A 13371-nucleotide genomic window follows, 5' to 3' on the forward strand; every position below is an offset into this window, starting at 1 on the left:
ACAGAAAGGCAGCTCAGCACTGTGCTTGTATATAACACTAGGTTACCATGGAGTTTTGACCTATTAATAAGAGTCACAGAAGCAGCAATGTGATATCCTTATATCTGTGGCCACCATTTTTTTTTAATATCTCACAGAAAAGAAATCCACTTTAACGGTAAGTTACACTTTTTAAAATCATTCCCATCACTTAGCTCTCCTTCACTCCATCCCTAGGTTCTTTTTGACCCACAGCTTTCTCATGGCATTTTTCACCTCTGAATTTCTGAGTGTGTAGATGATGGGGTTCAGCATGGGGGTGATGACCGTATAGAACACAGCTACAAGTTTGTCTTCAGTGAAAGTGGAGGAAGGTCGCATGTAGAGGAAGATGGCCGGTCCAAAGAACAAGATGACCACAGTGATGTGAGAGGCACAGGTGGAGAGGGCCTTGCATCTCCCCTCTGCTGAATGGTTCCTCAAGTTGACCAGAATGATGACATAGGAGGTCACCAGGACAAGGAAGGAACACAGAGCAATTAAGCCACTATTGGCCATTACAGTGACACTCTCCACAAACGTGTCAGTGCAGGCCAGCTTGAATAGTGGCTGGAGGTCACAGAAGTAGTGGTCAATCACATTGGGACCACAAAAGGGTAACTGAATAGTGATAAGAACCTGAATTAGAGAATGTAAAAAGCCCCCCAGCCAAGAAACACCCACCAGCATGTGACACACTTGGTGACTCATGATGTTCATGTAATGAAGAGGTTTGCAGATGGCCACATAGCGGTCATAAGCCATCACTACAAGCAAAAAGATCTCAGCAACACCCAAGAAATGGAAGAAGAATATCTGAGCCAGACAGCCCTTCAGGGAGATGGTTTTAACTTTAGCAAGTAAATCACTGATGAACTTAGGGACAACAGTAGAGGAGTAGCAGATCTCCACCAGGGACAAGTTGCTGAGGAAGATGTACATGGGGGAACGCAGACTCTTACTGAGAGTGACCATTGCAACAATGAGGCCATTGCCCAGCACTGTGGCCAGGTACACAGGAAGGAACAGTGCAAAGCACACCTTCTGCACCTCTGGATCCCGGAAAAGGCCAGTGATAATCAGTTCAGTCACGTTATTTGCCCTGGCCATGGCTTCAGTTCAAGAGTAATGGACATAAAGCAGGGAATGTCCTGAAATTTAAAAAAAAAAAATGTAGCACCAGTTTATACCATTTCCAGATGTCAGAGAAAGCAAACCACTTACTAATCATGCCTTTAGCCAATAAGTATTAATTCAGAATTCAACATGGCACTCTAACATTTTATGATATTATAATTTTCTTACTTTTATCACTGGAAAACAGAAATCCAGAGACATAATTACTCACCCATAACCACACAGAGGTCAATTCTGGGTCCAGAACCATTCTTTCTAGCTTTTGATATGTTGATGTTTATGACAACATATTCTGAATTTGGACAGCCATTCAAGCTAAGACCTATATTTTTACTTCTTATATTTTAATATGTATTCTATTTTAATATCTCTTCTTCTCGGGCAATTCCCTTGGCCTACTTCTTCCCCTCTCTTCTTTGTTTCTTTCTTCTGTGTCTCAAAAAGTATCCATTTTCTGTTGTATCAATATATTAATGCATGTGAAAATATGTCTCACCAGTAATCAAGTAAATTCCCATAAAATATAAAAGGAAACATGCATTTTTAAAAATCAATCAAGGCTTTTTACTTGGAAAGGTGATGAGCAGAAGAGAGATAACAAGTGCTAGTGTGAAAGTTATGGTTGGCCTCATATTCAGTTGTAAACATGAAGACCAGTACCACCACCCTAGAGAACAATCTACCATCAAATTTATGGACAGGTACTTCCATCAATGAGTAGCAAAGAAAGTCTAATGCTACACATAAGTATTGGGGGCAGTGTATTGCAGCCATTTGCAACTGCCTTTAATAAATCTTCCCAAACTCTACATTCAAGAGTGCCATCTTGGTATCCTTATGTCAGTCAAGGTCACAGTATTTATATATTGTAAATTATCAAACACAATAAATCAGATTTATCCTTATTAAGAAGACCCATTTGCAAGCACACAACTTGGTAGAGACTATCAGAAGAGATTTTTATTTCCTTATACAGTAAAAATACACTCCAGCCACACCCTGCCAGAGAGCCGAGTGAATTTGGAAGAAGAGATTAGGCATACACAGGCAGGACCTTACCCTCCTCCCCTCTAAATGAATATTTCAAATAACATACTTTTTCCTCAGAGGTTCTGTCTCTGTGGTTGAGTAAATCCAGTGCTGCCATGCCTGTGTGTATATGTTTGCCAAACTCTTGAGCAAACTATACAAAAGCTACATGGACAGATATAAGCCACCATCTCCCTATCATCTTCATCAATAACAAGGCAATGCTTTCTGCTCACTCAAGTGTCTCCTTTCTAAATTACTTCAGCTTCCATGGGTGGCAGAAATATTAAGTTTCCTAAAAAACATAGAATGTATGAAGTGATACCACTTTACAACAGGAAAAATGTAATAATCTAAGTATATATCAAAGCTATGGCAGTATTATTTATCTACCCAAATAGGAAGCATAGTCTCATATTTCTGAGCAAATATCTGTCATTTGACCAAAAAGAAGAAATGAATGGGTCATTCATTAACAGAATCTGTAAACAAAGACATAACAGATGAGTTCAAATTAAATATGACCTCTGTTAGAAATTTTAGGTGCATTTACCTAAATAAATACATAATTCTTCTCTGAGCTTAAACACAATTTAATCTTGATCTATTACAGAAGTTAAGATAAATTTAAACACAATTTAATCTTGATCTATTACAGAAATTAAGATAAATTACTAGAACAAATATGAGACATCACTTGGAGATAGAATTGTGTAGATTCACAGTGTTCCAGGCTTCATCCTCAAACTCCTTTGGGAATGACCTTTGTCTCTGGAAATGACTCTCTCTCTTTCTCTCTCTCTCTCTCTCTCTCTCTCTCTCTCTCTTTCTCCCTGTCCTTCTTCTTCCTCTCCCTGCCCCCACTCACCATTCAAACCCTCTCTCACTTAAATGGTAAGAAATACCTCCTGCTTTGCTTCATACTAGAACAGAACATACGATAGAATATAGACAGACCATGACTAGGGAAAATATGAGACAGCTTGACATAGTAATTGATCTTCTTGGGGTGAAGTAATAGAACTCTACCAATAAAGGCCCCAATCTAGTAATCCCCAAATAGTATTTTATAGAATGCATAATTGCAAAGAAATTCAGCATCATCCCATTTCATGCTATGGATTTTAAACCAAAAGAAAAGTTATGAGCTCAGTTCATTACTGTCTACTCAACCACCACTTCTTCTCAAAAATGAATTCTCATGGCTCTAATAAAAATGTAACTAGCCCAACATCCTATGTCAGATGAGAAACTCTGCACCTTGCTTCTAGTCACACCACCTACCTTTATATCAGAAAAGCTGCTGTGCTCTTATGCTTCCTTGGAACAACAAGTAAAAAAAAATGGATAGCATGAATTTCAAATACACTCAATGTGCCTCCAAGTCAGCATAATGTTAGGTACCCAGCTGGAACACATCACTACTCCAGGCGTGTTCAGACTTAGGAAAACTGGGCTGGGAGAATAAGTGGATTGTTGCCTGAAAATGCCGGTCCCAGAGCAAGGAAGAAGATCTGTGGGCTAATGTTACCACCCCGCTGATTTCTCACTAAAGACACTCAGCTCATACTCAACTAAGCCACTCTGGGGGCAGTGCTGACGAGAATTTAAAGAAAGATTATTCTAACTCCCTCTTTTCGTATATGAAGAGACATGGGCTGAGAGAGGGCAATTGGCTTTCCAAAACCATACTCTAATCATTTTCCAGGTACTATCTCCGAAATCATTACTCTTTCCAAAAATACTAGGCTATCATTGGTGATATGGGGTGATCATTGTTACTATAGTTAAGGAGTTGGCTCTGTCTCCTAGAACATATCAAGAAGGATCCTGGCAGCTTTAAAAAAACAAGACACAGTAAGCAGAGTCTAATATAAATCACAAAAGGGGAAATTCACAACATCTGCGTTTGAATTTGCAATTTTGAAGAAACAAAATCCCTAAGAATGGTAAACTCAGAGTCTCTGGGATCCTGTTTTGATAAGAAACTACCCACCCATACAAAGTCCAAGCACTGCAACTGAATGCTCACATACTTGAACTGTTCAGAGTAAACCAACCCTCAGCTTGTAACCAAGGGACCAACTTCCCCATGGAATTTCTTCTCCCTGCACTAAAACTTGCCAAATAACTATGACTTGAAGAAAGTTTCACAATCTATTCCAATTATTTTACTGTCCCTTCCATGTTGTTTTGCACACAGTAGAGAGAAAGAACACGAAGTGTCAAAAGCAAGGCCTGCAGGAGACATTTGACTAAACTTGCCAGCTGAAACTTAATCCCAGATGAATAAGGAAAGAGCAGAAGCCCACTGGGCACTGGTCATCAGTACAGGATTCACTGTCCACCTACAGCTGGGCTGCTCCACTTTCCCTTCTCGTTCCTCTTTGCTTACACTTCTCATTTTAATAAGAGTCCACCTAGCCTAGCATTGCTGTAGCCTTCATGGATGGTGTATACTATTTGTGCATAAAAGCACTTAGTCTCTGTGTGGCTCTGTCCCTATATCAACAACAGCGGTCCAGTCAAGGAACGTAGCCGGAATTTCTTCTGGTAGAGAGGTCATTTGTTGATCCATTTATTCATCCATCAATTAACAAATATAATATTGAATTCTATGATGTTCCAAGTTCTGTTATAGGTACTAAACAATACACTGTGAAAAAAATAAAGCCATTTAAGCTCATGGATGCAGCATCCTTAATTTCTCTTTTACAATATAGCTGAGGTAGAGAGAAAATGAAAAGATAATTCCAGACAGTCAACTCAGACCTTTCATGAGTAGAAAGAAAAAAATTAAATATGACAAAAAAATACTAGTGGACATAGCCACAGGATAAGACATGCTGAATACATCACACAATTTCGCTCAAGGACATAGATAAATCAATCTCAAGCCAACTGCAAAACTTCCTCCTTGCTGAACATCTTTCACGGTACCAGAAGGTGCTATGCAGGCTGCTGGAAAGAAAAGACAGCAGTGATCTTACCCAGTGCTGGGCCATACATGCTACAATAGTGACATGCCAGGAGCAATGTGCCCACTGGTGCAATCGTGGTATGATGGCTATGGAGTAACCAGCTGGTCTCTGAGAGGATGTGAGGCCTGTTCCACAGGAGGGAATTCATGCCTGGCCAAAAGCCCATAGCTGGGACAGTCATAGACCCTCAGGTAGAAATTGTTGTTGTTGTTGTTAATATTCTGACCCGCCCCTTCTAATCCCACCTCTTGGGGCTGCCCTGCATCCTGACATAAAAGCCTCATTTTAAGGAAAAAATTCCTCCCCTTCCTCTCTCTCTTCTGCTCTCTCTTTGTCCATTTCCATGAGGTGTGCACACCTCTGCTTTCTCTCCCTTCTCTTTCTCCCCTCTCTCCCTCTTTCCTATCTTTCTCTTCATCTCTCTATCATAATAAACTCTCCATGTGGATGCAGCGCCTGGGTATGAATGACTTTCCGTGAGCCGCTGCCCCCACTGCATCTGCCCAGCCTGTTTTCCCACACCCCTGGCCTGGCAAGCTGGGGGTTCCCGACTCATGCAAATTCATAACAATTGTTGTTGTTATTGCTGTTGTTGTTAAAAGGTCATGTTCTCTTCTAAATGCTTATGTTTATATCTACTGTGATGGCTAATCTTGGTTGTCAACTTGACTATATCTGGATTGATCTACAATCCAGAAATGAAGAGCATGCTTGTGATCTGGATCTTGGGGGCAGGAAGACAACATGCCTTTAATCCAGATCTTGAAGCAGGAAGGCACACCTTTAGTCTAGGCCACATCTTCTGCTATATATAGATAAGCATATATATAAATATATGCTTATGTAAGGACAACGGAAAAAGGAAAGGTTCGTTCATTCTTTGCCTGCTTGTCATCACCTTGTCAGCATATTCATTCCTTCACTGGCATTGGAACTATGTCTTCAGGATTCCAGAACATACAGAAGACCAGCTGAGACACCCAGCCTCATGGGATTGAGGGATTATTAGATTCTTGGACTTTCTATTCACAGATAGCCATTGTTTGGCGGCAGCCTGTAAATCATTTCAATAAATTTCCATATATGTGTCTGTGTATGTACATATATGGAGAGAGAGAAAGACAGAGACAGAAACAGACAGAGAGAGAGAAAAGGGAGGATTCATTCTATAAGTTCTGTGACTCATAAAATCTTTCTGCAGCAGGCAATGCAGAGATTCATAACTGGTCAAAGTGCTAAGGATAGGTGACTGTGAATACTAAACTCTAAATGGGATCTTTTCAACTCCCCTCCCCCAAACTCAGGGAACATCACAGAAGAGGAGGCAGAAAGACAAGAACTAGAAGATGGCGGGGGGGGGGGGGAGTGCTGTGAAGTTCTGTCTTCTGGACATGACATGGATATTGTACTCATGAACTCACAGGAGTTGTGGTTTCTAGCACAAGACCTCCAGAAAACGAAGCCAGTCAATATTCCAGTATCAGTGGAGGAGATGTTAATGAGGTCCTTCTTCTAATTTAGGAGCTATTGGCAGTTGATAGCTACAAGAAGAGGATGAATCCTTCTCCTTTGGGGATGTGGTCATTGGTAGGTTGCCCATGCTCTAGCAGATGGCGCCACACTCAGGTACATATGGCACGAATTAATTAGATTGAGTAGATAATTTCTTCAAAAAGAGAAAGATGTGTCAGAGGTTGTGGTACACCTTTAATCCCAGATTTTGAGAGGCAGAGGCAGGCAAATCTCTATGCATTCAAGGCCATCCTAGTCTACATAGCAAGTTTCAGGACTACATAGAGAGACCCTGTTTTAAATTAAAAAAAAAAAAAAAAAAAGCAGAAATACCAGAACATGAAGTTCAAAGAGGGATGTGTTAGGAAGAAGTCTAGGAAGAGATGGGGAAATGGAGAGAATGGAGAGTAGGTATGATCAAAATACATTTTGTATATATGTATGAAATTCTCAGATAATAATATTTTTAAGTTTTTGAGAAAACATGAATGATTTATTTAGGCTAGCACACCAAACATTTAATCATCATAGCTTTAACTGCAAAAACAAAACCTTCACAAGAGTGAAGGATGCTATCACAGCCAGCTAAATACCTAGCCTACTAAAAACATAAAGTATCAAGAGAAGTGGAGGTGTCTCTACACTGCTTAGTTCTAGATCTAATGTTTTGAAATACATTTTAACAAAGCATAAAAGCATTATTGACTATAATGTAGCCCCTGTACAGTCAATAATCATTTAATAAATAACTAACTGTATCCCTAAGATGTACCAAGTTCTGTGCTACACATTTGAAAGGAATTGGATAACAAAGCATGTTTACCACCATCCCCCAAAAACACTCAAACCAATATGAATGAACTACCAATTGATGTTGGTCTGGGTGTGGAATAGACCAATTCTGAGCAGATCTACATGTGAGAAAGACCAGAGGCAGAGATGCGGTTATCACACAAAATAAAACTAACAATCAGCATAATGGTGATATAGTTAATATTTATTGAGTGCCATATTCTTTTCTAAAAGCTTAGCATGCATATTATCTGATTTAATGCCCAGAGTAATCCTATGAGTTTCATCATGGTATTGATATAATTAAATTTAATCATCAAAAACAGTTGTTCACAGAAGTTAAGGAATATACACCTCAGGTTGTGCCTGACAGGCAATTGGATTAGACTAAAGAATGTCAGAGCCTGAGGAAGAGATGTGGTGCCAACACATGAGTGCTCTAAAATTCTATGTAATTTGCATTGTAAGGATTCACACTCAACAAGAGCTTATGGGGCATCAATTATGGCCAGGGTAGAAGGAACTACAAAGAGGAAGGAACAGCACACACTTCTGCACATAACAGCAAACAGTCTGAGAAACACATATGAATAATCACAATGAAAGTGGCGATGTTTATATCATGTTTCTAAAATGGCTACAAAAAGGAGACCCAAGTCTACCTCAGGAAGAGGGAGTTTGGGAGAGACTTTATAAAAAAAGATGATTTTAATTAACCAAGATTTTAACAGATCTATAAGGTTTTGCTGTATGTTAAAGGAAGGTAAAGGCATTCCACATAGAATAAGCAGAATTTACTCCAGGAATGTTCATCTGTCCTACTGTCATTTCCTGTTGCTGTGATAAAATATCCTGCCAAAAGCAACTTAAGGGAGAAAGGGCTTGCTTGACTCACAATCCAGGTTATCGTCCATCATTGCAGAGAAGACAAGGTGGCAAGAACTTGAAGTGGCTAGTCACATCACATCCACACTCAACTCAAGCATGCTGGTCTTCAGTTGCCACTTCACTTCTACAAAATTCAGTATCTCCTGGCCGTGGAAATGATGCCACACAAAGTGAGTGAGTTTGCCTATTAATCAAGATAATTCCCCATGAAATGCCCATAGGCCAAGTGCTGTGGGATATCGTTCTGTATGCTGTGAATATGTGTTGCTTTGATTGGTTGCTAAATAAAGTGCTAATTGGCCAAGAGCCAGGCAGTAAGGATAGGCAGAGTGAGCAAATGAGAATAATTCTGGAAAGAGGAAGGGCTGAGTCAGGAGTCACCAGCCAGACACAGAGAAAGCAAGATGAGAAGGCAGAACTGAGAAAAGGTACCAAGACACATGGCTAAACATAGGTAAGATTTATGGGTTAATTTAAGTGTAAGAGCTAGTCAGTAATAAGCCTCAGCTAATGGCCAAGGTGTTGTAATTAATATAAACTTCTGAGTGATTATTTTACAAGCAGGCCACAGGATCGCGGGGCTGGTGGAACCAGAGAAACTTCCAACTACAGCCAAGCTAAATTAGACAATCTCTCATTGAGACTCCCTTCCCAGGTGAGTCTAGATTTTGTCAACCTGCTAATTAAAACTATCACACCAACCATGCTTAAGGTTTAGTGCATACACCAAAGAGAAGGAAGAATTGCATAATGATTGTATAACTAATATTCATCTACATATTGAGCAAGTATCTCTAGGAGAAATGGGGAAACAAATGATCCAAGTATACATCTAGCATGCTTGATCTATTCTCTAGGCAAGCTGCTGGCATTAATTTACCTGGTCTGTGATACATAAAACAGATGCACAGCAAATGAAGTGCAGGCCTTAGTAATCTCAAAGCCGCAAGGGGCCAATTTCATGGCAGTCTATACATTGTTGGTAATTCTGTGGGATTGTGGGTGACATGAAAATTCTGAAAGGTGAAATAACATTGGAGACACACTTCTCTTGTATTTTTCACCAATAAATAGTAACAAACTTTAAAAGTAATCAATATGGTATGTCCACTTAAAAGAAGGTACACAAGTCTGGAGTTAAACATGCATGAAGTCAACATGGTCAACATATAAGGTCAACATTATTGATAATTTATTCCTGCCTGATTCTTCTGAGTTAATAAAATATACAAATTTTTGATATTCTATGTTTTTACATCAGTACAGCCAAAAATTATTAATTTTCATAAAAATTATTTTACTTCATCATTCTTGTTGGTAGGCAGAATATATGCCATTTTTAATGTTATTTCCCATTATGAATGTTAGACATTGTAATAGGGCCCAAAGTCTGTCTTTTGCACCATTATGTCACAAGATGTAAAACTAATTCAGATTTTTTCTTATTATCAGGATCAGATGGTCTCTAAGGTACAATATGCCAATCAGAAGAAGAGAAAAATGTAATGACGCATTTGTCTACATTAGAAGAAAAAAGCAGATTACTATCCTCATGCCAAATATTCCATGATAATTCTATTGCTTCGTTCCCTTTCTAAATGAAACACAAGTTGTTATCTTGAGAGATGGAGAAGAAAGGAGAAAAGAGGAAAAGAACAGAGGGATAAAACAAGAAAGGGAAGGATAAAGGAAAGTAATGATTAACCTAAAAAATATTTGTCAAAATGGTCTCTATTCAGTTCATGGGCTTGGGTGGACAACAGGATAAACTTAGAATCTTCCATAGAACAGTAAGAAAACTGAGTGAGAATGATTAATGAATATTTTAGGATCAGTACTGGAGAACAAGTTGAATGTACCCAACAAACAAAATCATTAATATATATATACATATACATATATATATACATATATATGTATATGTATATTTACTAGTTACTATGATCTAATAATCACATATTGGATACATGTATTGAAATCTATGCTATATCCATAAGTATATAAACATATTATGGAGTAGGAGAGGCAGAAGGAATAAACCAATGAAGTGGATTTTGTCCTAGAAAAAAATACTTTGAATTTGCACTTTGTTCCAAGACAATTGTGTTATTAAATGTCATGGATCCAAACATGTTCCTCAAAATGGACCTCTACCTTAGAACATTATACCCAAAAGCAAGGATGCTCATTGCTGAGGAGAATCACAGATACAGGCACGCGAAGCTCTTGTATTTACTGACGCCATTATTAAAATAAGTGGACAGAGGGCTTGAAAGAGGACTAGCAGGATAGGGGTGATATGAATAGAGAAATGGATAAAACAGAGAGTGGGTTCAGACTGAGAAGATGGGGGGGGCAATACAGAAGGAGAAGGAGGAAGGAGGGAATGAATAATACCAAAATAATTTTTTGTAATTGTGAATTTTTACAAAGATGTTCTATGTCACCGCCAAAGATTCTTTTGGGTTTTTGTCTAACTGTGCTGGTGGGAAGCTCAAAATAAAGCAGGCTTTTTTACTCTGGCACTATAATGGCTTGTATAATTTTTCATTGTCTTAAGACTTACAGTTTTTAATGGATGTTGGTTGTTTGTTTTTGCCAAAGACTTAAAAGTTGCAGAAGAAAATAGATGGGACAATTAGTGTTTGGTAAGTTCATGCAAGAGTGTGAACAAGGCAAGTGGGCTGTCCTTGAGCTGCAACATGCTGTTTGGTGCAGCACTTGGGGCTTGTGAGGCTTCCCCCTACTTTTCCACCAACTCCTACTTCTGTGAGAACCAAATATCTGCTCACATTGGCAAATGTCCACAGAGTGACATGAAACGCTGACTCAGTGCTTCTTTAAGCATAAAGAAAAACCAGAATTCCTCATATGCTTATTTATAAAGGTGTGGCTCGTGAGTTGTCAAATTGTGTTCTAATTTTTAAAAGGAGTGTTATACTTAAAGGTAAGATATTCATTTCCATTAACATGTAAAAAGTATATTATAATACAAATGAAAAACTATGTACAGTAGACTCTGCTCTCTATGCTTTTCAGTTATCTGTGGTTAACCTCAGCCTCAAAACATTAAATAGGAAACTTCAGAAATAAGATTTTTATGTTAACATTTTCAGGTTGTTTTACTCCATCTTCCTAGGGACATGATCTCCACTTAGCCAGTGTTATAACTGTGTATTGCACTCAAAACTCAGACACATTTTCTATCAGGGCCACAGCCCAGCATCAGAGCTCTTATGTTCCAGTAACCCCTTTTTACTTCATAGTGGTCCTAAAGAATAATGGTGACGCTGCAAAGGAGTTGCCAGGAAACAAAACATGAAGGACAGAGCAACTCTGTGCTGTGTGACATCTCCAAGGGGCAAATAGAGAAATCAAATAAAACACCTCACAATCATGCATCTACCTTCTACTCACTGTGATAGATTACAAACTGTGGAAATAAGAGCCATTTTAAGTAAACATGAACATAACATGTAATTTCAAGAGAGGAAAAGTTAGTTTGAAAAAAAAAAGCAGAGCTCTAATATCCAGTGACATGGCGTCTTGTTGGTAGATTAATTTTAGAACTAAGCATTTAAGAAAAACCACAGCACAGGGCAAGTTACCTAATGAACTGTGCCATAAACAAATTTTTATTACAAATTGTAGTAGATTTTTTTCTCAAAAAAAAAGAGGAAAGAAAAAAACCTACTGAAAACAAAACCCATTTCATACGCACAAAAAGAAAGACATATTTGTAATTTGGCTGTGGCCCCTCAGTTTTCCTTTTGGCTCCAGAACTTCCCTATGGCATTTTTCACCTCTGCATTTCTAAGAGTGTAGACAATGGGGTTCAGCATGGGGGTGATGACCGTGTAGAACACAGCCACAAGCTTGTCCACAGTGTAGGTAGAGGAAGGTCTCATGTAAATAAAAGCACCAGGCCCAAAGAACAAGATGACCACTGTAATATGAGAAGCACAGGTGGAGAGGGCCTTGCGTCTCCCCTCTGCTGAATGGTTTCTCAAGTTGACTAGGATGATGACATAGGAGGTCACCAAGATAAGGAGAGAGATTATAGAGATTAAACCACTGTTGGCCATCACAATAACCCCCTCCATAAAGGTGTCAGTGCAGGCAAGCATAAATAATGGCTGGAGGTCACAGAAGTAGTGGTCAATCACATTGGGATCACAGAAGGGCAACGGAATGGTGATGAGGATCTGGATTATGGAGTGAATGAGGCCCCCCAGCCAGGAACCAGCCACCAGCATGTGACACACTTGATGACTCATAATGTTCATGTAATGAAGAGGTTTGCAGATGGCCACATAGCGGTCATAGGCCATCACTACAAGCAGAATGACTTCAACAACTCCAAAGAAATGGGAGAAAAATATCTGAGCCAGACAGCCCTTCAGAGAGATGGTTTTAATCTTAGCAAGTAAGTCAGTGAGGAACTTGGGGACAATGGTAGAAGAGTAACAGATCTCCACGAGGGACAAGGAGCTGAGGAAGAAGTACATGGGGGAACGCAGACTCTTACTGATGCTGACTGTCACAACAATGAGGCCATTGCCCAGCACTGTGGCCACATACACAGGAAGGAAAAGTACAAAGCACACCTTCTGCACCTCTGGATCCTGGAAAAGGCCAGTGAAAATTAATTCAGTTACATTATTTTCATTGGCCATGGAGTCAGCTCAAGTGTATTGAACATCGGATAGTATGAAGGCTGGAAAAAAGTCAAAAATTTTGGAACAAATTAATTTCATTAAAAGCATTCTAGAAAGGACAGACTGTTTTATTATACACTTACTACTCAATCTTTCATTTAGCAAGTATATTCTCATTCAGCATTAAATATTAGTAATTTAATGATTTTATTTCTTTTATTTTAGTTTAATTTTGCTATTAACAGAAAATAGAAATCCAGAAAAATATATATTTACCCAAAATCACATAGATATTGTAACTTATAATAAGTCTTTCTAACCTTCAGCCCTTCAGGTTCTTTCTAATTCATCACAAA

General features: G+C 38.9%; 2 protein-coding genes across 2 annotated transcripts; both read right to left on the reverse strand.

Moving 5' to 3' along the window:
* Window positions 1-201: 201 nt before the first annotated feature.
* Window positions 202-1128, reverse strand: LOC131908371 (olfactory receptor 4B1-like). The gene has a single exon (XM_059259429.1). The coding sequence runs from the start codon at window positions 1126-1128 to the stop codon at window positions 202-204; it is 927 nt and encodes a 308-aa protein (XP_059115412.1).
* A 10987-nt stretch (window positions 1129-12115) lies between these two features.
* On the reverse strand, window positions 12116-13033 carry LOC131908372 (olfactory receptor 4B13). The gene has a single exon (XM_059259430.1). The coding sequence runs from the start codon at window positions 13031-13033 to the stop codon at window positions 12116-12118; it is 918 nt and encodes a 305-aa protein (XP_059115413.1).
* Between the last annotated feature and the right edge of the window lie 338 nt (window positions 13034-13371).

Source organism: Peromyscus eremicus, chromosome 4 (genome assembly GCF_949786415.1).
Source record: "Peromyscus eremicus chromosome 4, PerEre_H2_v1, whole genome shotgun sequence".
In the NCBI taxonomy this organism is placed as follows: domain Eukaryota; kingdom Metazoa; phylum Chordata; class Mammalia; order Rodentia; family Cricetidae; genus Peromyscus; species Peromyscus eremicus.

Excerpts from the sequence above, each read along its gene's own strand:
- LOC131908372 (XM_059259430.1), bottom strand. The coding sequence starts at position 13,033 with ATGGCCAATGAAAATAATGTAACTGAATTAATTTTCACTGGCCTTTTC.
- LOC131908371 (XM_059259429.1), bottom strand. The coding sequence starts at position 1,128 with ATGGCCAGGGCAAATAACGTGACTGAACTGATTATCACTGGCCTTTTC.